The sequence below is a fragment of the Emys orbicularis genome, chromosome 1 (genome assembly GCF_028017835.1).
Source record: "Emys orbicularis isolate rEmyOrb1 chromosome 1, rEmyOrb1.hap1, whole genome shotgun sequence".
Lineage (NCBI taxonomy): Eukaryota > Metazoa > Chordata > Testudines > Emydidae > Emys > Emys orbicularis.
In genome coordinates, this window is record NC_088683.1 from 230,125,794 (window position 1) to 230,149,945 (window position 24,152).

At 41.8% G+C, this 24,152-nt stretch overlaps 1 protein-coding gene across 1 annotated transcript in view; it reads right to left on the reverse strand.

The window, feature by feature from the left end:
• Window positions 1-21,700, reverse strand: part of GRPR (gastrin releasing peptide receptor) — a 38,054-nt gene extending 16,354 nt beyond the window's left edge. The window contains exon 1 of the mRNA XM_065423650.1: window positions 21,282-21,700. Coding sequence (XP_065279722.1) covers window positions 21,282-21,700 — 419 coding nt within the window. The remainder of the gene's footprint in view (window positions 1-21,281) is intronic.
• Window positions 21,701-24,152: the final 2,452 nt, after the last annotated feature.

The window sequence follows — 24,152 nt, forward strand, 5'->3', positions numbered from 1 at the left end:
AAAAAAATCTGTTTTGCCCTGAACTGAAACCGACATTTTTCCGAATTTTGGGTAAATCAAAAGTTTAAAAAAATTGTTTTGGGTCAAATGAAACATTTTGGTTTTGGAGTAGCAGCCGTGTTAGTCTGTATCCGCAAAAAGAACAGGAGTACTTGTGGCACCTTAGAGACTAACAAATTTATTAGAGCATAAGCTTTCGTGGGCTACAACCCACTTCTTCGGATGCATATAGAGTGAAACATATATTGAGGAGATATATATACACACATACAGAGAGCATGAACAGGTGGGAGTTGTCTTACCAACTCTGAGAGGCCAATTAAGTAAGAGAAAAAAAAACTTTTGAAGTGATAATCAAGATAGCTCAGTACAGACAGTTTGATAAGAAGCAAGTGTGAAAATACTTACAAGGGGAGAGAATTAATGGACACAAATCTGACATCAGGAATCATAATACTCAAAAACCAGTGGGAGAACACTTTAACCTGTCTGGCCATTCTATGACAGACCTGCGGGTGGCTATCTTAAAACAGAAAAACTTCAAAAACAGACTCCAACGAGAGACTGCTGAGCTGGAATTGATATGCAAACTAGACACAATCAACTCAGGATTAAATAAGGACTGGGAATGGCTGAGCCATTACAAACATTGAATCTATCTCCCCTTGTAAGTATTTTCACACTTGCTTCTTATCAAACTGTCTGTACTGAGCTATCTTGATTATCACTTCAAAAGTTTTTTTTTTCTCTTACTTAATTGGCCTCTCAGAGTTGGTAAGACAACTCCCACCTGTTCATGCTCTCTGTATGTGTGTATATATATCTCCTCAATATATGTTTCACTCTATATGCATCCGAAGAAGTGGGTTGTAGCCCACGAAAGCTTATGCTCTAATAAATTTGTTAGTCTCTAAGGTGCCACAAGTACGCCTGTTCATTTTGGTTTTGGTCGGTTTTCACCTCTTTAAACAGAGGCAAAGGAAATGAAGGGCTAGTGTTACAAAAAGCCGAGGCATTCCCCTCCTTATATCTAATAGTCCAGCGGTCAGGGCACTTACTCGGGATGTGGGGGAGACCAGGTCAAATGCCTCTTTCTGGAGCAGGGATCTGAACACAGCTCTTCCCCCTCCCAGGTGTACATTCTAGCCAATGAGCTATTGGGCATAAGGGGACCACTACTACCTTCTCCTTGGTTTTTGTGAAGCTAGCTCCAAACAATCAAAATGTTTTGTTTTCGCTAATGTTGAAAGAAAAATTCATTTCAACCCAGCCAATTTGCTGAAATGGATATGAACTTGTGAAATGTTTCCATTGATCTGAAAATGCATTTTTGGGGGGCAAAAACTAAATTTTGTCCAAAATATTTTGGCTCAGCTCTCACAGAGAATGATTGCCCACTGATCTAGAAGTGGAAATTTTGGGCTACGTGCACAGAATGACAGAACAAACCATGGGAACCCTTGACTAAACAATGTCAGCTCTTTGAAGAGTCTGGCTGTCTCATCTCTGAGAAGCTGAAGTCACCTGAGTCCATATTAAACTACCCAAAGTCACTGTCCCTTGGGACACTGCTCTCCATTTCTGAGTGTGCAGATAACTAAAGGTGTAATTTTGTACTGCAATTATTTTTGTTCACAATTTAGGTCTGAATTTCTTATTTGTGAATGGAACCAAAGACTTAGACTTCCAAGCAACCAAAATTGTGGGTACAAATGAGCCTGGCAACAAAGGGGGACCTACAACTATTTACACACCGACTTACAAAAATGGAGGCCTGGGTAGGCCCTAGTTTAAAAACTCAGAGTGCATAGGAGCCATACAGCCATTCCAAAGCCTCCTTCCCAATATAGATGTATAAGATATCATGGATTCACAAATATCAAATTACCCATAGCCCTGGCTTATCTCCATAAACAACTGAACAGCTTCCCTGATAAACATGACTTGTCATGAAGCTTTATATGAATTTAAAAAGCACATATTTCCCAAAGTCAGTAGTTTCCAATAAAGGACATGCAATGGAAGGTGAGCCAGATGTTCAACAGTATATCTCAGAATGATGCCTATTTAGTGTACTAAAAACGCATTTTACTGATCAGAAGTCATACCAACTTTCAATTTGACAATCAGACGGAGATCTCCCTCTAACATGCACTGACTTGGTGGCAACCAGAAGAATTTTCTCATTCTGCTTATTCAAAGGGCAGTATCTAAGATTGCATCTGCCCTCTGATATGATAGGCTTTTGGAGATCTATCTCAGGAAATTATCTTTACTCAGAATAGATGATCAGAACATGTAGTGTACCGTCCCCTAGCCTGCTGCATTTCACAGCCCCCTTCCAGAACCTCTGTTCCACCTACTTCCTGCACCAGTCCCCTATCAGCCATGCATAGTAATGTCCCCCTTCTCAGGCATTACATGTCTGCCTTACTGAGTGTGACCACTAGGTCAGACTGCACTTGTTCCAACACTCCACCAGATTTTGGGTACACATGTGCCCTTACAGACTTCTGGTCTCTTGTCTCCCAATGCCTCCAGAGACCCTTGGTTTTCCCATCAGAGCACCGCTCCGCTGGCCTTTTCCCTCTCACCACAGACAGGGTTGAAGCCTTGCTCCAATACGGCAGGGCTCTGAGGCTCTGCATGCATCTTGGGGAGAGACAGGAGGAGAAAACTCTGCATCACATCTGCTAGAGCATTCCTCTGGGCTGGGTCTGTAGGAAGGTGTTAGAACAAGGCCCAAATATTATCAACTAAAAAGAATCCTATTGCTGCTAGGTTTTGGACCATCTATAAAACAAAACCTTAGACCATCCTCTACAATTTATAAATTGGACAGAAAACTCAGGTACATTAGTAGGGAAAAAGTCCGGACTCCTGGGCAAAATGTTCACAACAAAATTCCAGAAAATTTGCCTGGCCTCTGTTTTAATACAAACTCAACATTCAGACTGCACCAGATTTGCTGTATACTTTGTGAACTTTTCAGGCTGAGTTGGAGCCAATTTCATGCTAGTGTCAGGTTTTGCATTGAAATCATGAGTCTTTTTATTTTTTAATGTTGACTCACACAGTTTGAGTTTTACTTTGAGATGCTGGGTTCATTTCATCCTGAAATGTAAAGAAAAAACTCAGGTGGTAGGGTATTAATTCAGGGTGAACTGAAGTGTTCTCAAATGTTGAGGTGAATTTCTGAGAAGTGAAACTGCTGAGTTCTGCACAGATCTAGAAAACAAACTCCCATAAAGTATCTAGTGTGTCCTGCTGTAATGAAGCAAAAAACAACTTTTATTACTGTCTTCCCATATTTGAGCTCCCAGTTGAAAAGAACAGAAAAACATGAACAATTTAAAAAAATCAACTGTTCCAAAGGTCAAAACGGCTCAAGTTCAATGTATTTATAAAATTTCCCCCTAACTGATTCCTCTGTTTTGCCAAACATAATATGTGCACCCCAGTCTGAGCTCTGGCATATAAAGGGAAAATTTGAAAATTATTAAAGATATGTAACTACAGTTTTCTATTGTCACAGTGCAAGAGTTCCCCAGACAACATGAAAGGTAACATATTGGCATGATTCCAGCTACCTTAATTAATATATAAAAGGCCTTAAGCCTTGGGGAAAGAAGTTTAATCTTATTACATGTGTGAATTATTATATTAAACAAACATAAGAAGGAGTCCTGTTGATAGTAAAGTAGCATTTCATAGGAGAAATTATAAAGAAATCTGACTGGACATCTGCAGCAGCAGTGAGCAGAACAATGCCATAAACCTTGGGGGTTTTGTTTTGTTTTCTTTTTTTTCAGGAATGAGCAGTATGAATATTTATACATCTGTAGATAAGTAAATCAGCAAATCTATTAAATAGATATATTTCCACACAAGGTTGCTGGACTGTGCAACTCACCAAGACACTCCTGACAGCTGCCCAGCAATTCATAGTGGGCCTGTTTTAACTGGGGCTTTGCTTCAGATTGTGGTTATGATGTTTGATTCCGGGGTGGATTTTTGTTGTTGAAATCCGTATTTGAAGCTTGTTGATTTTAATAAATTGTACATCTATATTGGGAAACGCGAATACATAGGCAGCTAGTGTTTGGAATGTCAATCACTTCCTCTTCCTTTTCCAGTAACTTGACATTTCAATGGCAGAATTAGCATAGTAGGTACTTCTTGAGACTTGAATTCAAATCCTACTCCTCACTTGTGGCCATTACAAAATCACCATACAATCTGGATGAATTGCAATTTCAGTTCAGGAATGGCTCAGGACTGATACAGCAAAGGGGATTAGAGAAGAATTACATTCCATTGGTATTTTGGGAAGGAGAGCTTAATAGTGACTGTTTAACAGTGACTGCACTATTCCTGGCTAACATCATTGCTATAGATCCTTCCTGAAATCTATCCCAAATTAATTGAAAAAATAGAAAACAAAACTGTAGAAGAGGTGACGTAGTTTATTGCACGGAAATAATGGCAGCTCTAGGGACAGTCTATTCCTTAGCAAACAGTTCAATAGTTCTCTACCAGGGGCACTATTTCAGATTTTGGTAGTGGGGGCAACTCTAACTGTGATTCCAGCGGCTACTTTCTAATAACTTAGAAACTAGCTGACAGGATCACAGTATCTAATTCCTACATAAAGAAAGAAAATGTAATAAATATTAGACCCACTCAGCTCTAATACTAACATGTTCTGACATCTTGTTTCAAGTCACTTAAGGGACACCGGTTAGGTTTAAAATTTTAATGTATATTCTTACTTTGTTACTAACTTGAATACAACAATTGAAACAATTGTAGAAAAATCTCCATTACTTTCTATCACTTCTTTGCAGTTCACCAAGCTTGGAATAGATCATTTAACTTTTGGAAACACCCTACTAGGGCAAGGCCCCGTGAGTTTATATTGCAACTGCCTGGGGCTCTATGGGTTTTACCCCTACAAATAATAGACAAGATACTGACTTTAAACAGGAGTGAAACTGACTTTCACAGTATTGCCAATGCCAAATGTTCAAAAATCATTAATCAGGCTCACCAAAAATCAAGAGACTGGCTTTAAAACATGAGATTATGTAAAAATAATCAATTTGGTGTTCTTTTTATTTCCCTTCTACTTTTTGAGCTTTTAGGTTGCACTAGGGTAACATTTTGAAGCTTTTTCTATAGCCACAAGGGCTGGAAACTTCATTTTTCTTTAAGAATGGAGGCTGAAATCATCACATCTCAACTTAACTCCAGAAGCTGGGGATGTAAGGAAAATAATAATTATCATGAGACTCATGAAAAAATCATGAGAGTTGGCAACACTGCTTTCACTTCTGTTTAAAGGCTAGTTACTTTCCAGAAGGCTCTTAAACACAGCACTACAGTGATTGAGATGCAGTTCTCACAGGAGAATATTTAAAACCAAACATCAAGAACATTCCACATTTTAAAGTTGAGAAAAAAATTGAGACTTGTGAGGTATCTCAGGACCACTGCAGGCAGGAAAGGAAAATAAACAGGCACAGGAGCTCTGGGCAGCTCTTCCTCTTGAAAGAAAGTTGGAGGGTCAAATCTTCTAGTCCTTAATCAAGTAAAACTATTGCCATCAGTGCCTCCACTCATAGATATTAACATGTGCTCAATAACTATACATTTCAGACTTAAATATCTGAGCCATCTTATCCAGAGTTATGTATCTTATATGCATTGGCTCAGGGGCTAAATTTTCTGGCATATGCTGAACAGTGCTGAGCACACAGATGGTGCTCAGCGAATAATACAAATCATGACAATAATCGTCGACTTTATGGACTCTGTGATGCAATTTCTGTTCTTTGTTCTGGAATTGGCCTGGATACAGCTGAAACCCTAAGAATTTGAGGCGTAAACACATCTGATATTCATATGACACTTTCTCATTCCTTCCTTTTCTCAGACTCAGAACAAAAAATGACAAAACAAAATGGTTTTCAGTTAAAATGTAAAATTGCACAGCAGCCATTGATCTACAACCCAGCCTGGGGCAGAACCTGCCACCCCTTGGGGGTTGTGATCTCCTTTCATCTGACTCTTGTTCTCTTTCTTTCTTCATCCTTCCTGACCTCTGTGCTGCTTTTCATGGGGTCAACCATGACATCCTTCCGAATCGCTTGGGACTGATTGCTGGGGTCTCAGAGAACTGGCCTTCTTGGTTTTGCTCCCATCTATCAGTCTTCTTTTTTTACAGCCTACAGCAGAAAGATAGGCTGGTCCAGTGGATAGGGAGCTACATAGGTGCCAACTCCATGGGTGCTCTGGGGCTGGAGCACCCATGGAAAAAAAATAGCGGGTGCTCACCTGCCAATCAGCTGTTCAGTGGCAGGTGAGAGGTGCTGGGGGGAGGGGGCAGAGCAGAGATGGGAAGAGGTGGAGTGAGGGTGGGGCCTTGGGGGAAAGGGTGGGGGGAGGTTGGAGCACCCTTCTCCCCCCGGAAAGAAGAAAGTCAGCACTTGTGGGGAGTTAGCCTTGAGAGACCTGGGTTGGGGTCTACTTCCCCCAGGGACTTCCTGTATGACCTCAGGCTGGTGCCTTAGGGACAGAGTTTCAAAGGTTTTTAGGCACCCAAAATGCAGCTAAACATCTAGTGTGGTTTACAAAGCACCTAACCTGCTAGGTGCTTTTGAAAATCCCATTAGGTGCCTAAATACTTTTGAAAATCTGGGCCTTAGTCTCTCTGTGCCTCAGTGGCTCATTTGAACAATAGGGATAACAGCACTGTTCTACCTTAGAGGGGCTGTGAGGAGAAATAGGTTAGACATTGTGAAGCATTCAGACCCTATGGTGATGGGACCACATATGTACCACAGGTAGAGTGGGAACTTCTCTATTCACTGCTAGCTGTTCTCTGAGTTTTGGCCCCTTCTTTTCACCTACACCCCTCAAATCTCCCTCTTTTCTGAATGTAACCTTGGTGCAGAGGGCTTGGCTGCATTTCTTCGGAGTCCCCTGCACTCTGTCTTCAAAATCTTCCACCCACTGCAGAGGGATTCCTGTTTTACAGGCTCATCTAAGGACTTCCAGATCCTTAATTTAATTACCAGCCCTTTCTTATCTTAATCACCCTACCTGTTTGTAAACAAAATACTGACTCCCTGCCCCAGGGACACAAGCTGGGAGCAGCACCTCTCCTCTGAAAACTCACATTCCACATACATGCAGTGCTGTTGTTAAGAGTTCCGCCTGGGAGCACACTTCTTGTACGAACCTCGGGGGTGGGGTGGGGTGGGGTGGGGTGGGGTGACAGAAGCCCCTCCCTGTCCCCCCTACATGGTGCCCCTGTTCTCTACTTGTGATTATCAATCAAAAGTCCTTGTGTGAAATCCTGGTCCCACTGAAGTACATGGTAAAACTCTACTGACTTCAAAGAAGCCAGGGTTTCATGGTTTGTCTTTTAACGGCTGTTTTGTTGTCTTTTATGAAATGAGATTTGTGGTCTCAGTCCAGGTCCTAGTAAGTGGTGTATCCGTATATTTAAAAACATCATACAATTTGGAAGTCTTAGCAATTATGGCAGTCTTAGCACAGAGGTCTAGAACTGAATGAGCACGGAGACAAAAATGGCCTTCCGCTCTTGGAAGTGATCTGCTCTAGAACAGTTTTTAGGCATTGGTGGCATGGTGGAGAAGCTTACACTGCCCCTGTTCTTGCTCTTCCTAATTTATAGAGGCCTGTACTCTGTTTTTGTCTGACCATATGGTATCTTTCACAGGCACCACAGTCACTCAAATGAAGATTAACAATCCATTCCACATCGTGAAACCCCAGATTTTGTATTCTTCATGGATAAAAATGGATACGAGAGTATATAAAAATAACTGTAAAATGAAAAAAAAAAAAAAAGAAGAAGAAGAGAAAGAGCTTTTTGTTCAGCTAACAGCCTAATTAAGCCTGAAGAATCTTTGTTACTAGTGATGATAAATGAGAAGGAAAATACAGGTTAATTTAAAATCCCAGACTGAGTTTGCAAGGATCACATTTAGAAAGAGCCCATCATTTTACTTGTAAAATAAGCACATCTGATATGGAATCAGTGAAAAGCAGCCCTATGGAACCCCCATAATACCATTTTTAAAGTCACTTTTCAGCGAGAAAACACAATTTAAAACAATGGTGCCCATCCATTGTTCAGAATGTGTCAATATGTTTGATGCAAGTCCATTTTTCATGATTGCATGTTTATGATTTTCTGCTAAACTCTGTTCTATTTCAGGTAGGTTCTTATGCCTCCCTCATCACAGTAGTATCTAAGGCTCTGATCCACAAGTCTCACTTTTAGGTTCCTAAATCCAAGTTTATGGTTCCACTGTGAGCAACAAAACTCCCACTGAACCGTGTAGGCGCCTACACTCACTCAGCACTTAAGTTTTCATGGGTAAAAGCTCCCTCAGCACCAAACTTTCTGCCTCTGGGCATGTGCACTGGTGCCTCACACTAGGCGTCTGGATGCCTACCTCCTGCCTAAGCCCCAGAGTTATGTTATCCATGAACTGGGGGAAGATAGGTGCTCATCTACCTACCTCCTGTGCTTTACGTGTGCTCAGAGGCTGCCTGCTGGATTGGGTCTCATTCAAAATCTGTCTGGAAAAGGCAGAATCCCATTCACAATCCAGCTGGAGGAGGTGGTGCCCATCTTGTAACTTTTAGCCCAGTGGTTAGAGCCATCTCTGGGAATGCGGGAGATCCAGATTCAGTTCCCCCCCTCTCTGGAAGTGGGGGAAGAAAGGATTTGAACAAGGGGGTCTCCCACCTCCGAGGGGAGTGCTCTAACCACTGAACTATAAGATATTCCGATGTGGGAGCTCCCTCAGTCTCTTCTTTTGAAGCTGTTCTGCTGGATAAATAATTCACTGGTCTACAATTTTTGAGAAGTCGTCTGCTTCAGAGATAAAATGTGCTATTTATTATGTATTTTGATGTGCTGAATTCAAATATGACAATTAAAACAACTGATTGGCTACTGTTTCTAAGATATTTAAGTTTTTACATTTTATGTCTACGTATATTGTGTAGATAGTAGAGTTTTAATCATAAATTGTAAACCTAGGTCTTTTCATGTGTTTATGGTTGCTTTACATGATAATATTTCACCTGTCCTGTTTATGTAACACTTTAAAAATCAGCAAAAGGGTTATATAAATAAAATTTATTATGAAACAAAAGGCAAAAAACTATTATGTACATAGTTTAGTCCTATTCAGTGTCTACTCGGCGCTTTTTGGCTTGTCTCTTGTATTCATTAAATGGAGCATCTCTTGTCACTGTCCAGCAATAGTCTGCAAGCATTGATGGGCTCCATTTGCCCTGATAGCGTTTCTCCATTGTTGCAATGTCCTGGTGAAATCGCTCGCCGTGCTCGTCGCTCACTGCTCCGCAGTTCGGTGGAAAAAAATCTAGATGAGAGTGCAAAAAATGTATCTTTAGTGACATGTTGCAACCAAGGCTTTTGTATGCCTTGAGGAGGTTTTCCACCAACAACCTGTAGTTGTCTGCCTTGTTGTTTCCGAGAAAATTTATTGCCACTAACTGGAAGGCTTTCCATGCCGTCTTTTCCTTGCCACGCAGTGCATGGTCAAATGCATCATCTCGAAGAAGTTCACGAATCTGAGGATCAACAAAGACACCTTCCTTTATCTTAGCTTCACTTAACCTTGGAAATTTTCCACGGAGGTACTTGAAAGCTGCTTGTGTTTTGTCAATGGCCTTGACAAAGTTCTTCATCAAACCCAGCTTGATGTGTAAGGGTGGTAACAAAATCTTCCTTGATTCAACAAGTGGTGGATGCTGAACACTTTTCCTCCCAGGCTCCAATGACTGTCGGAGTGGCCAATCTTTCTTGATGTAGTGGGAATCTCTTGCACGACTATCCCATTTGCAGAGAAAACAGCAGTACTTTGTGTATCCAGTCTGCAGACCAAGCAAGAGAGCAACAACCTTCAAATTGCCACAAAGCTGCCACTGATGTTGGTCATAGTTTATGCACCTCAAAAGTTGTTTCATGTTGTCATAGGTTTCCTTCATATGGACTGCATGACCAACTGGAATTGATGGCAAAACATTGCCATTCTGCAGTAAAACAGCTTTAAGACTCGTCTTCGATGAATCAATGAACAGTCTCCACTCATCTGGATCGTGAACGATGTTGAGGGCTGCCATCACACCATCGATGTTGTTGCAGGCTACAAGATCACCTTCCATGAAGAAGAATGGGACAAGATCTTTTTGACGGTCACGGAACATGGAAACCCTAACATCACCTACCAGGAGATTCCACTGCTGTAGTCTGGAGCCCAACAGCTCTGCCTTACTCTTGGGTAGTTCCAAATCCCTGACAAGGTCATTCAGTTCACCTTGTGTTATGAGGTGTGGTTCAGAGGAGGAGGATGGGAGAAAAGGTGGGTCCTGTGACACTGATGGTTCAGGACCAGAAGTTTCATCCTCTTCCTCTTCCTCGTCTGACTCAAGTGAGAATGATTCTGGTGCATCAGGAACCGGCAGTCCTTCTCCGTGGGGTACTGGGCGTATAGCTGATGGAATGTTTGGATAATGCACAGTCCACTTTTTCTTCTTTGACACACCTTTCCCAACTGGAGGCACCATGCAGAAGTAACAATTGCTGGTATGATTTGTTGGCTCTCTCCAAATCATTGGCACTGCAAAAGGCATAGATTTCCTTTTCCTGTTCAACCACTGGCGAAGATTTGTTGCACAAGTGTTGCAGCATATGTGTGGGGCCCACCTCTTGTCCTGATCTCCAATTTTGCAGCCAAAATAAAGGTGATAGGCCTTCTTAACCATAGTGGTTATACTGCGCTTTTGTGATGCAAAAGTCACTTCACCACAAACAGAGCAGAAGTTATCTGCACTGTTCACACAAGTACGAGGCATCTCTGCTCACTTTGGCTAAACAGAAATGTGTCCCTTTGCAAAATCAAACACTGACAAATAAGAGAGCACGACACTGTATGATTTCTAGAGCTGATATGGGGCAATTTGTTCAGCAGAGTGATGTAAGCTTCGTTCTGATTGCAGCATCCATGACTTCTAGGAATAACATGATGCAATTCATATCATGTATGACGGAATACCAGCTTCAGATTGCATCATTCATTGTTTTGCCTGAAAAGCAAGTACTGTCCAAACCCAGTCATAGATTTTTTCATAGATCCAGTCAAAGATGTATTTTAGTCATTTCTGGTTTAAATTGAGATCCCTTCCCTTTATAACTCACTTATCCTCCGCCATTCCCAAGTCAAGGGTCGTATATACTGACCCAATAGCATATCTTGAAAACTAGAGCCAATCAACAATTTTAAGCATCATTTTCGTTCTCAGTGACCCAGAATTAGTAAAGTTTGACTACATTTATTTCAGAAGCATTTTGGCTGTAGAGCAGTGTAATGAAAGAGTGATGGGCGCAGAGGGACTGGACCGTACGTGGGTGCTCTAACCACAAAGCTATGGAATCACTCACTCTCTCGCTCCCACTCTTTCTGGCCCATAGACTATTGTAAGTATTTATCCACAGTGGAACAGTTGTCTTGTGTAGTGCGAAGCAGCCACCTAAGTCATTCCTACAAGAAACTACTTAGGTTCTGAAACTGTCAGACTCCAGGAGAGGGGTTCTGGTTTATGGAACACTAAGCAGAGAAAGGCACCTCCCTGCAGCCTGGACGTAGGCACATCACTCCGAGAGAGGCGTAGGGTTTAGGACACACCCTTTCTCTTGGCATCTCCCATTGGCTAGCTTAGGCAGCTCCTTGCTTTGTATTCTGGCTTTTGTGGATCACATTCTGCAGTGCCTCTCTCTCCCCATTTGTTGTATAGGGAGCCTAGCTCAGACTTGTGGATCATAGTGTTGTCCCTGTGATTTTCTAGGTGCTGCACTGCTGAGCGTTGCAATGCCTCCATCCCTTTGTGGATCCAGGCATAAGTGCCTTCCAGTAATAAATTGATAGCCATGACTAATATCTGTCACAAACACTTGTTCCCTTTACAGAAAGCTCACCCTCCCAATTCACTTACATCCTATTTTTCTGTTTTATCCCTTGCTGTGTTCCATCTGATATATAGATTGTGAGATCCCTCGGACAGAAACAGAGCTCTTTTTTGTTAATTGTCTGGACAGTGCCTAGCGGAATGGAGCAAGGGTTCCTGACTCTGTTACAGTAATGCCTAACAACATCAAATACTAAATAATAACCCACCTATACCCCACTGTTGCTTAAATATTGACACACACTGGCCCATTAGCACTAATTCTGCCCTCAGATTTTCATCCACAAGTCCCATTGACTGAAAAGGGACTTGTATGTGTTTCTGATAATGGAATTCGCTCCACCATGTTTAAGCCATCTGGTGTAACTGGAAGTGTAATCAAAATATTAAGAAAGCTCATGCTGTTTGCGCTGTTTTTCTTGGTGCAGATGGACAAGGGAGCTGAGCTAATGCAAACTCAGGCTGTTATAAGGGTTTGTATTGTGTTGACACAGTGGAAAGCAACACAGGATGTAAAATTTTGTACATCAAGCAAAAGAGATATGCATATCTACATGTATACCGTGCATGCAGCACAATAAGAACTATTCAAAAGCAATCATGAGGAAACAATTCATTAAGGGCCCTATGCAACTTTCACTGTAGTCAATGGAGACTTTCCATTGAATTAAATGGGTGTTGGATCAAACCCAAGCCATTCAGCCCGTTCAGATTTTCTTATCTGAACTGGAAGTATTAACATTCAGGTTCAGAGCTCTCGTATCTGAATCCAGAAAGTAATTCTGAGGGAACCATTCAGTAAATTTTCATAGGCTTGAACAGGCAATCTTTTGTTTTTCTGGAAAATGGTTTACTCAGCCCTTACTCAAAAGCTTCCCGTTACTACACAGAAAATTATAGCACAAGAAGCAGATTATCTGAAAACAGTACTTTAGTGCCCTGGAAGCAATACATAACTTATGAAGTGTTATTGCTAGATTGCCTGGAATACATTCATAACCCAGATGCACACTGAAGTTTTACAACCCATGCTAAATATGATTTCAAGCTTTTGTCAGCCACAAAAGATCAAACCTTTAAAACAATAGCATGGAAATCCAATCTGGGTAGAAAAGCAAGCCACATTGTGGTTTTATTTCACTGTGGCATGTTTTATTTAATCCCACTATAGACACTATAGTCCGCTAGTAATAAAATTGGACAGCTGAACAGATCTACAGGCATTACCTTTTCTTCTGGGATTATACATATAGTTACTAAAGTGTGCTGTATGTCTACAGGGAACAGGAGAGGTTAATTCAACAGGTAAGGAGACTGGCTTCTCTAATTTTGAGTCCTTGGAAATATCTTCCCAAAGGGTTTGGATTTCTTTTCCTTCCATGGCTTTCTTAGGATCAATACACTGCAATAACAGTACATAGGCGAAGCACACATTATTTGTATAGTCACACTTACTGTAAGGGACACAACATAGTCTAAGCACAGGACAGAGAGTCAGTTGTGTCTGAGTTTTAATTCCATTTCTGCAGCTGTCCAAGACAACACAAAGTCAAATGTTAGGGCCAACGTTTTCAAAAGTGGCCTCAATTTTTGAGTACCCAACTTTAGACACCTCAAGCCTGATTTTCAAAGCCCTGAACTACTGCAGCTACCACTGTCTTCAACTGTAAACAACCAAGGTCTAGATCCACACAGGGATTTAGGTGCCTAACTACCATTTTAGGCACCTAAGTCCAAAATTTCGATCCTCAAAATTCCCACTCAGCTGCCTCCTAACCCAGGAGGCAGCTGAACTCCCATCGCTGCCTGAGTTTCCACCAGAAAAGTCCCCTAGGTACTTAAATGTCTGCCAGTGTGACAGCTACATGCCCAAGTGCATGCCCAAGTCCCAGCAGGCTCCTAAAACTAGGCATTTCCCCACCTATCTTGCCTGCAGAGCCCAATCTGGGAGGACTGCTCAGGGGCCACCATAGACCATGCCTACCAGATCAGACACGCCACCACAAAATACATATGTTGTTCAGCTCTCTGCTCTGAATCAGGCAGAGTAGGGACTTGAACCCAGGTCTCTTACAGCCTGGAATAGAGTCCAACCACTAGGCTATTGCCGGGGGAGGGAGGGGGTCTACCTCCTCATTTTTTGTGAAAAAGGGCTGGTATGGCTTAGGCACCTAACTTCAGGAGAGGGCTCACAGCTGCAAATCCCAAGCAAAGAAAGCTGCCCAAGTCCTTTTGAGGGGTGCGGCTTAGGCCACACCCCTCGCCTTCCTATTGGTTAGCTTAGACAGCTCCCCACTTAGCACGCTGGGTTTTGTGAATTTGGAGTCTTAGGTGCCTAACTCTCCCATGGATTGTATACAGAACCTGGGCACCTAACTCAGGGCTGTGGATTCCACTAGGTGTCAGGGCACCTAATGTTAGACATTGCAGTGGTGACCCTGAGTCCCATTTGTGATCTAGCCCCTTACTGTATGCTCATAACTCCTGCACATAAGTTTATCAAATGCTGTTGTATTCTATAACTATGCAGCTTTCTGCAAGAGCTGAGTGGCACACAACCCTGCAGTCTGCCAGTATTAACACCTTGATAATCTAGAACAGTGTTTTTCAACCTGTGGTCTGTGGACCCCTGGGGGACCGCAGACTATGTCTAAGATTCCCAAAGGGGTCCGCACCTACATTTGAAATTGTCCTAGAATGCTTACAATAAATATGCCATTTGCAAACTCACTGCAACTACATTTCTTCCTCCTGTGTTTTGTGAAAACAAGATTATGTTGGGAAGATGAAAGGCTTGTAACCCACTGCATGAAAACTTTGACATTTGTTTTAACAATCTCTGTGAAAAATTGAGAGTGTGTGTTCAGTGCATGGCAGCCCAGCTCATTTAAATAAAAAAACGTCAAATGCCTGTCAGCCTCATGCTCTGAGGGAAAGCTCAGTTACAAACCAACAGAGAAATCTCCAGTGACAGGGACAATTAAATGAATTGGCTTTTTTCTTAGTTCACAAAGCATCACCTACACAGCCAGTTTTGACTTTTCTGGATGGGTTAGTTAGTGTCAGATGTGTGCGCTCTCGCCACATAGCTGTGTCCAGCATACACCCAAGCAGATGAAGTCGGTCCTTGTGTGGGATTTAATAAACACTACCACAAAAACTTCTGTCCTTTGTCAGGATAGGACAATACCCAGATGAACAGCATTCCTCTAGCAGGGTTTACCCATAAACTTTAGAAAACATACACACTCTCTCTTCAAGGACCCCCCAAGCCTCTCTCCCACCACACAGCCACTACTTATTTTCCTGTTCTTTCATATCCAGCAATGGTGCCTGATAGGCCATGGAGCACAGCTTCAAATAAAATACCCCACAGCCTTTAGCTCTTTCCTATCTGCCTCTACACCCCTGAAGAGCTCCCAGGAAGCCAGCAGCCACCCAGGTGGATACAAAACTAAACTGCACAGGATACAACCTTCCTTGCTCATACCCAACACAGCTGAGCAGATGTGTGCACAATGTAGCCAACCTGAAAACACATTCATATTATTGTTACCTCTTCCTTGTGCCCCCTCCCTCACTTGTTGTCTCATTCAAATGTTGTGTCTTTTCTTTAAACAGTCTATGCACTAAAGAATTTATTATTGGTTTGTACAGACCTAGCACAGTGGAGATGTGACCCTTATTGGGGCCTCTGGGCTTTACTGGAACATAGAGTAAATAAACAGTAAAGAGTCAGTAGCATGCCCCATCTCATCCAGCAAAACAGTTTCCCCACATCCTATAATTTAACTGATTCCTGTCTACTATGATCATACTATTATTCACAGGTTGGGCTTAAGAGTTTAGCGAATAGTTTGTGAGATGATTCTTTAGGGCAGCGGTTCTCAACCGGGGCTCCATGGCCCACTGGGAGACCACGAGCTCTTTCAGGGGGTCCACCAAGCAGGGCTGCTTAGAATTCTGAGCCCTGGTGTCTGAAGCTCGGAGTCCGGAGCCCCAGCACCCTGCGGGGTGGAAGCCCCGAGCCCCCACCTGGGGAACTAAAACCCGGAGTCCCAAGCCCCAGCACCCTGTGGGTCTGAAGCCCGGAGCCCCGGCACCCTGAGCCCTGACAGAAGTCGCCCCACAGGGCAGAAGCCCCAAGCCCCAGCGCCCCACGGGGCAGAATCCCTGAGCCCAGAGACCCAAGCCCCGGCAGAAGCTCCCCACAAGACAGATACCCAGACCCTCCGACCCCATGGGGATAAAGTCCCAAGCCCCCCTCCTTGCAGGCCTAAGGCCCTGAGCCCCCCCAGCCCGGTGGGGCATAAGCCCCCCTTCCCCAAGCTGAAGCCCAGAGCCCTCCCCCAACTGGGCCGTGGAGTTTTTATAGCATGTTGGGGGGGCCTCCAAAAGAAAAAGGTTGAGAACCCCTGTTTTAGGGTACATCCACTTTTAACCAATCAATGGGGGGGGTTAGAGGCTTTTCAGCCCCCATCCTAGTCTCCTACTGTAGGAGAAATAGAGCTCAGAAGTTTGTCCTGGTGCTTGTGCATAGCTGCTAACAATGACAGAAGTTTTGCAAGTGATAGTTCAATTGTCTAAATAAGTTATAGGTCCCTGCAGGGCAAATCATTGGAGGGGTTTGTGTGTATATTAGTGAAGTTTAGCATTCATACAGTAGTTTGCAAACACTCTGTGTGGTGGGATGGTGGTCATATCCCTATTGTACAGATGGGAAAACTACAACAGAAAGATTAAGTGACGTAATTATGTCAATGATTGGTCTACGATTAGAAAGCAGGAATTCATTGCTCCTAGTCCTGTGCTTATTCCTCTAGAACATTCTGTTTCTAAGGGTATGTCTACAATACCCGCTGAAGTTGCGTAACTTAGATTGACCCCCCCCCCCCCCCCCCAGTCTAGACCAGGCCTTATACTACTGAACTGCGTCTCTTTGTGGCCTGAGATCACAACTGGTGGCTCAACAGAGAAGTCCTGTGCATTCTTTCTAGGGAACGCTAAACAAACGGCTTAAAGATCACAAACTTCATACCATTGTCCCAGTGAACTCATTCATCCTTATGACAGGCTCAAAGGGAAGAATGAGCGTAAAGAAAATGTCCTGTAAAGGAAATACAAATGTCTCCAAGCCAGTCAAAATGACCTTTCAGGGTAAGATCACCTCATTGAAAGCTCATCATGAGTGGCATTTTTTTGAGTGGGTTGTTTCTTAAAGATTCCAGATCTGACTGGAGACCGGTTGAACGGATTTTTCAACAGAGTGGAAAGACATGAGAGCAATCACATGAGGCGATGAAACCACAGATTAATTGATGTTAAAATTAACTTCAGAAAACCAGAGCAGTATGAACATTTGCCCATAAAATACAAACTTTAATTTTTCATTAATGAAAAAAAGTTAGGAAAAGTCACATTTCATTGCTGCAGTTTCCATCATTCTGACTGTCATTAAATAGCCATTTCACTTTGCACTTAGCAAAAAAATCAGTGTGTGTGTGTATGTGTGTAGGGCTGTCTAGGTTAAAGAGTTATTTATTGCCATGTGCTGCAGTAAGCTTGTCATGGACTCTGCTAATTGGGATGCTCTCTTCCTCTGAGCACAGGGTATGTTAAATTGACTTGAATCAACTCATTGAATTATTTTATCTTGAGCTTAAAAATTGCATTCCTTGTACATTGTACTTTCATTAAACTTTTCCTGGCTGATAAGTTCAGTGCATTTGGCAATTAAAAGAAAATCAGTAGAGTAAATAAATATATAAAGTTCCCTGTGGCACTCAGTCTGATTATGTTTTCTGTAGCTCTTCTGGTTTCTCTACCAGAAGCAACTTAAATAGTGTGGTGGCTCAGTGGTTAAAGTGTCATTATGGTCAAACATCTGGGTTTTCCTATTTATTTCTTCTCCCTGATTTCCATACCAAATTAGCTCAATGTAAATACCAGAGCAAGATTGCAGGGAGCAGTTCCCCAGAAAAATCTGCAAAGTCACTTCACCCTCCTCTCTCCAATCTCCTTCAAACTCACTTCTGCCATGATGCCTACACAACGGGGTGCTGCGACTACTGTTTATTATACTACCATACTCATCTCACTGCTACCTTGTGAATCCTGCCCCCAATCTGTTTGTTGATTCTACCTATTGTTTCTCACCTTGTGCTTAGATTGTAAGATACAACTATAAGCTGTTTGGGCATGGGACTCTATTTTTACTATATGTTCTTACAGCAGCTAATACAATGACGCTCTGATCCCTAATTGGGGCCTCTAGGCACCACTTCAATAAACAATAATAATAGTATTTTTTCTGTCAACACACTGTGCAACTTTGCTAACGGTGCCTGAGGCACACTAGAATTGAGTTTACTCTTATGCAGAAGATGAATGGGAAAAAAAGCTTGTGATGCTATGATAAGCCCCCTCCACTGGAGACATACAAATGGGCTGTGCAGATATTCACGCTCTCCTGGGCTCCACGGCTTTGGTATAATGGGGCAGTGGGGTTCAGATTCTCCTGAGCAAACCCTTAGTGACCATCAGATGCCCTACTGGGCCCCTCAGACGTGGTTCCCCTTAGTGTGGATGGCATGCCCTGCTGGGATCCTTGGGCTATGCTCCTCCTTGGTGGGGCTCAGATGCCCAGCTGAGTTCTGTGGACTAAGCTCACTTTTAATGGGGCTTGGATGCCACTCAAAGTAGATTAAGCAGCTCCTCAGAAATATGACCCTCCTTGTCCTTCCTCACATACTTCGATCAACACTGAAATAGTAAACAATGAAATTGTAACCACTGGGTTTAAGTGTCAACACTTTACTGAGAAGAATGACAAAGTTCATACACATTAAAGCTACCTTCTCAGCCTGGCTGCTGATTCAGGCAGAGATCACTGCATTGGTTTACAGGTAGTTCACACTTGCACGGCTTTCTTTGTACCCATGAGGGTTAAAGTCTAGAGAGATTTTTTTTTTAATGATTCTGTAAGTTTTAATTGGATTCTGGAACATAAGCTGACAGTCTCCAGAAAATAAACATTATATTACCAAGCATCTGGAAACTGGCCAATGTAACCCCCTGTTCTTTTGCAACTATATTGTCCCAGCAGCACTGACAATAACCAAAATAAAAATCTTAGTGAACTAAACAGAAAAGACCCTTAAAGGAACAGTTCCAGTGTGATGCACAGGATTTAAGTTTCTTCACTCTAATTAAGGTTAATAGCTGTTTCATGGATACAGCCTCATACAGTGAGTTCAAAATCTACCTCAGAGAGTGGGCAGATTGTGCTAGAAAAAAGGGTGCCTTAGTTCCTTAAGTCATTTTCCCAAAATGACATTTTAGTGTGGTGCATTTTTCAACTATCAGCACAGCATGATGGGCAAATGGTTTTGGGTTCAAATGGGGCTGAAATTAAGAGTTTCAGTCTCCGGAAAACAGCTTGCTACAGCTGCAGTTTTCTGTTCAGCTCCCTTGTTCCAGCAGTAGCTTGTGTTCACAGATGGTTCAGTAAAAGCATCTGCACTGTTTGCTTTTACTGGCATGTGATCAGGTAGCAACAAATCTTTCTCTTGGTGTAATTTGTTCTTTACAGTGAACTCTTCTTTTCCCGACATGTTTTGAGTGATTTATATTAAGCCCATAGAAAGGATTTTCAATGGTTTCTAGAGAAAGAAATACTATCATTACAGATCCCTGCTTTTCGGTAACCTCTCAATTGAGCTGTGCTAGGTGAAGAGCCCACTTGCCTGTCACACAGAAATGAAGAGCACAGGTGGATAAGATCCTGTTCTGGTGCATTTGTATAGCTTTGCTCGTTTTCTAGCCTCTCTTACAGCAAATTGACTGCAAAGTATTAGCTTCATTAAGGTGTATGCTTTATCTAGGACTGACACTGATAATGGTGTCTTTATGTGTGCACTAATATACAGTCGTTGAATCACTGTGACTACAAAACTGTATTCCATTCCCACTGACATCGAACCACTCTCTGAAGTGTCATGGACTGGTCTTTATTTTTTTGTTTTAAAGCCATATCTAGGAGTCAGTGAAAATATTTGAAGTGATTTTTGAAGGAAAACCCAACCAGACTGACACATGGTTAATTCTATCTATGCAGAGCAGCTTATATTTGATTTCCTTATGAACAGGAAAATACTATCCACAATGTCTTTCGGTGCAGAACAAAACTGACACCATTTTTCTTACTGGAAGAGTTGGTGCCTTTGTGAGGTTTCAGAACTTAAAGCAGGTGTAGTAACTAATCTGTTACTTCAATTCTACAGCACAGAGTGCAAATAAGACATTCTGGGCTGTTTGACATAGGCATGCATTTATGTAAGAGCTGTACTGCAAGTGAATTCTTGTAATATAGCAGAAAAGTAGGCTGTATCCTTAGAAGTAATATTACAATTCAAATGTCTGTGGACTTTTGAAGACTAAAGTTTGTAAAATTGATTCAAAAAGCCTTACATGAATCTAAAATGGCTTGATTCCTACACCCACGGCAGTTTTAAGAAGTCAAATGTGTGTGTATATATATATATATATATTAGAATGTTATAGCTAAATTGAACACTAACTGGAAAAACATGTTTGCCAGAAATTATAGCACAGATCAGTTTTGGTTAGTTAATGGCAAATCAGTGAACCAGGGCAAATCTTTTGGGGGCAGGATCTCTGAAAATCAGGCCACTTAGGTGTCTGATATGGATTTAGGTCCCTAACGTTAGGCACCTAATTTTGGATATTTTGAACATACATGATAAACTGTTGCCTCAGATGAAATCAGCTGTGTGGAAGCTGAGCCATCAGAGAGAAATGATTTCACCGATAGTAAATTGCTACTTCAGTGTCTTCACGCTTCTTGAAATATGACCTGGTGAAGACCTGTGACTAAATCATCTTATTTAAAAAACTTGTAATACTGCCTTAGGACAAATTATCCTTCACTAATGGATACTTTTCTTGCCAGGCTTTAACTTTATCTTCATCTTCTATCATTTTTCTTTGCATTAAATAAAACTGACATTGTTAACTAATCTGTACAAAGACTCAGTGTAGCCTCAGAAAACTTCCCCACTAACATTTGTGTTTGGAGGCATGAACACCAGAAATAAACTGCAATTGCATTAATCTACTATATTAGATTGGCAACAATATATATTTTACCTATCTGCATTTGTACCTTATATAGCCTGTAGGTCCATAAAAGTCTAGATCACATTTCAGGCTTTCAGTAGGAGGCTCACCTGTCTGCTGAGAGAGCTGTAAGTGTGAAGACTGACACCCCCACTGAAGTGAGTTGTATAAAGGGGATAAGTTTACATCCAACTCGACCAAAGAGCCATTCATCAGCTAGGTACCTGCTGGCATCCACAGGGACACAGGTCACTAAGAGGAGTAGATCTCCTAAAGCCAGACTGGAGATGAACAAATTAGGAACATTTCTCATGGACTTCACGGTACAAAAGATCTTAATCAAAGTGATATTGCCAATAAGTCCTATCAAAATGATGATTCCATAAATAGTTGGAATGGCATACAGGAAACCTGGGTAGAACCAATCATCACTCGGGATGGAAAGATTTGCACTTTGATTGATGGAGATGTTGCAAAGAATAAAGTTATCCACTTTCAAGTCTAGAAGAAAACGCTCTTCAGAAGCCATTGTCTGAATTCGGTTCTACTGGAAGATAATTTTCTTGTTCAAAAATCCTCACATAAAGCTTCTTGAGTTGAGTTTTCTTGCTGTATGTGTCTTTTAAATAGACAGAAGAGACTGAAAGTCACTGTGTGATTTTTTTTTTTAAAAGTCACTGAACAGAACTATTTCCATAATCTGGAATCAGTTTGATCCTGGAACTTTTCTCCCTCTCATTCATTTGGCTTGCGAATAAGTAGTACTCAGTTCTAAAAGGCCATTTACCAAATTAAGAGACAAATAGACACATGGCATTTTCAGAATCCAGGCTAGTTAAATTCTCAGCATCAGCACACTGCTCCTGAGCAGAGTTCAGTCTGAATTACATGAACTACATTTTGCAAAACTTTTGATTGTGGCTGTCAAACTGCATTTCCCAGTCTCTTCCGGTTCTCAGAACCTGCAGCTGTAGGCTGGGTTTAAACGTGAGGGAAGGGAACAGCTCTTTTAAAGACTCTGATCCTATAGGCAGGAACCTCTGGACGTCAACACTCTCCCTGCTTTGCAGGAGGATAGCAAGCTTGCTTAAATAATTACAGTAATAGTATGGAAGCTGCAGGCTTCTGCTGGAGAATGCCAGCCACCTGCTGGACAATTTAATCACTGCCTGATCACAAAAGAAGCTGCTGTTAACTCTTTAAACCAATAAAACTGTGTTATTGTTACCTCTTGGTTTCTTCAGTATTATAAGCGAAAAGAGCTTCATTGTCTCATTTAATTCACTCTTGGATGTGGTTCAGGGAATGCCTTAAAAACACTCTTTTATTAGCCTGCAAATACCATGGTTTGCCCAGCAATTATACCTTTGCAACTGAGAGTGCTGGCATTCTAACATTCAATCTGCTTCAATAAAATAAAATAAAATCACCCCCCGGGACAACTCCACTGAACTTGACCAATTAAGACAAAATCAATATTATAGTTAGCCTCGGTAGACACTTATGAAAACTAAGCAACTGCTATAAACCAAGCAGCCTGAAATCTGCACATTATTGGAAACATCGCTATAATTCAGGAATTCCATGGCAACTATGGGAAGTGGTAAATTTTACTGTTTAATTCAGGAATTTCTATTTATAAGGTGCCTTTCATGCTAGTGATCCAAACACTTCTTTTCAATGTAATTGTATACACAGAACAATAATACACATTTAGATGAAGCATGGGGATGATGTATCTAGGTCACTCCAAGTACTGCAGTTGATCTTTCTTATAGATTAATCAAGGGACCATTATGATTAATTCCTCACTGCTTTGTAACAGAATTGCAACTCACAATATGAGGACCCTTTCTTCTGAAGAAATGAGGGTAAATTTAAATCACACTAAAAATTCAATGAAGTTATGTAATTTGAAAGTTATCCTGGCAACTGGTTGTGACTGAAAGCACCCATATATTTACACCTTACCTGGTATTGTAATAATCTTTGTACAAAATATGCCTTGGGAGGTATCATTTGAAAACTAATAACTTGCTGGTCAATAATATCATGGTGAAATATATGTAGGAACATTATTTGTAAAGTTATGACTTCTCCCTGCATGCTGTTGTTAGCACATGTTCAAACCCACAAAGCCCTGACTAGGAGAAAGGTGTTAAACAGGCCTATCCTAAACAAAGGAATGTGTTTAATTTACAGATAAGTAGTTATCAGGGCCCTTGAGACAGCAAGAGGGGGGAAATGGCAGGAGACAATGAAATCTGCATTTCAGCATACACAGGGGAGAAGAAAGAGCATGGAGCCATCTTCTCTATCAGACTCCATGTTGCCTTCTCTAATGTTTGAATACACTTTGATTTGAGGGGCAATCCTCAGAAGAATCCACGTCAGAGGGTAACTGGACTACAGAACTGAGAAGCAAAAACATCCCAAGGCATCTCTCTTTCTCGTTCACCTAAGAAGACAAAGGAACCAGCCCTTTGACCCTGAGGGAGATCCTGTCCTGAGACTTTGGTCAGCTATGTTGCTGGGAACCTATGGTAAAGATTTTACCTTGAATCAAGTCTAACTTGTTAAGTTTTCGCTACTAGAAAGCGTTTTATCTTTATTACTCTAGTGACCAGTTCTGACTTTAATACCTTGTACTTGTACTCCCTTAAAATCTATCTCTTTGCAGTTAAATAAACTTGTTTTATTTTTAATCTAAACTAATCCAGTGTTGTGGTTAAACTGGGCTGTGTGGTAACTCCAGTTAAAGTAGCAAACTGTTGAATATCGACCCTTTACAGGGGCAGTGGACCTCTACTATCCAAACTGTCCAGGAGAGGGCTGGACAGTGCAAAACACACATTTTGGGGAAAATCAGAACTGGGAGTGGGTTGGGGTCACCCTGCAGGTAATAACCAAGGCTGCTGGAAGCCAGAATGTGGCTGGTGTTTGCTGACAGGCTCCTGGGATCAGAGATGCTGGACCAGGGC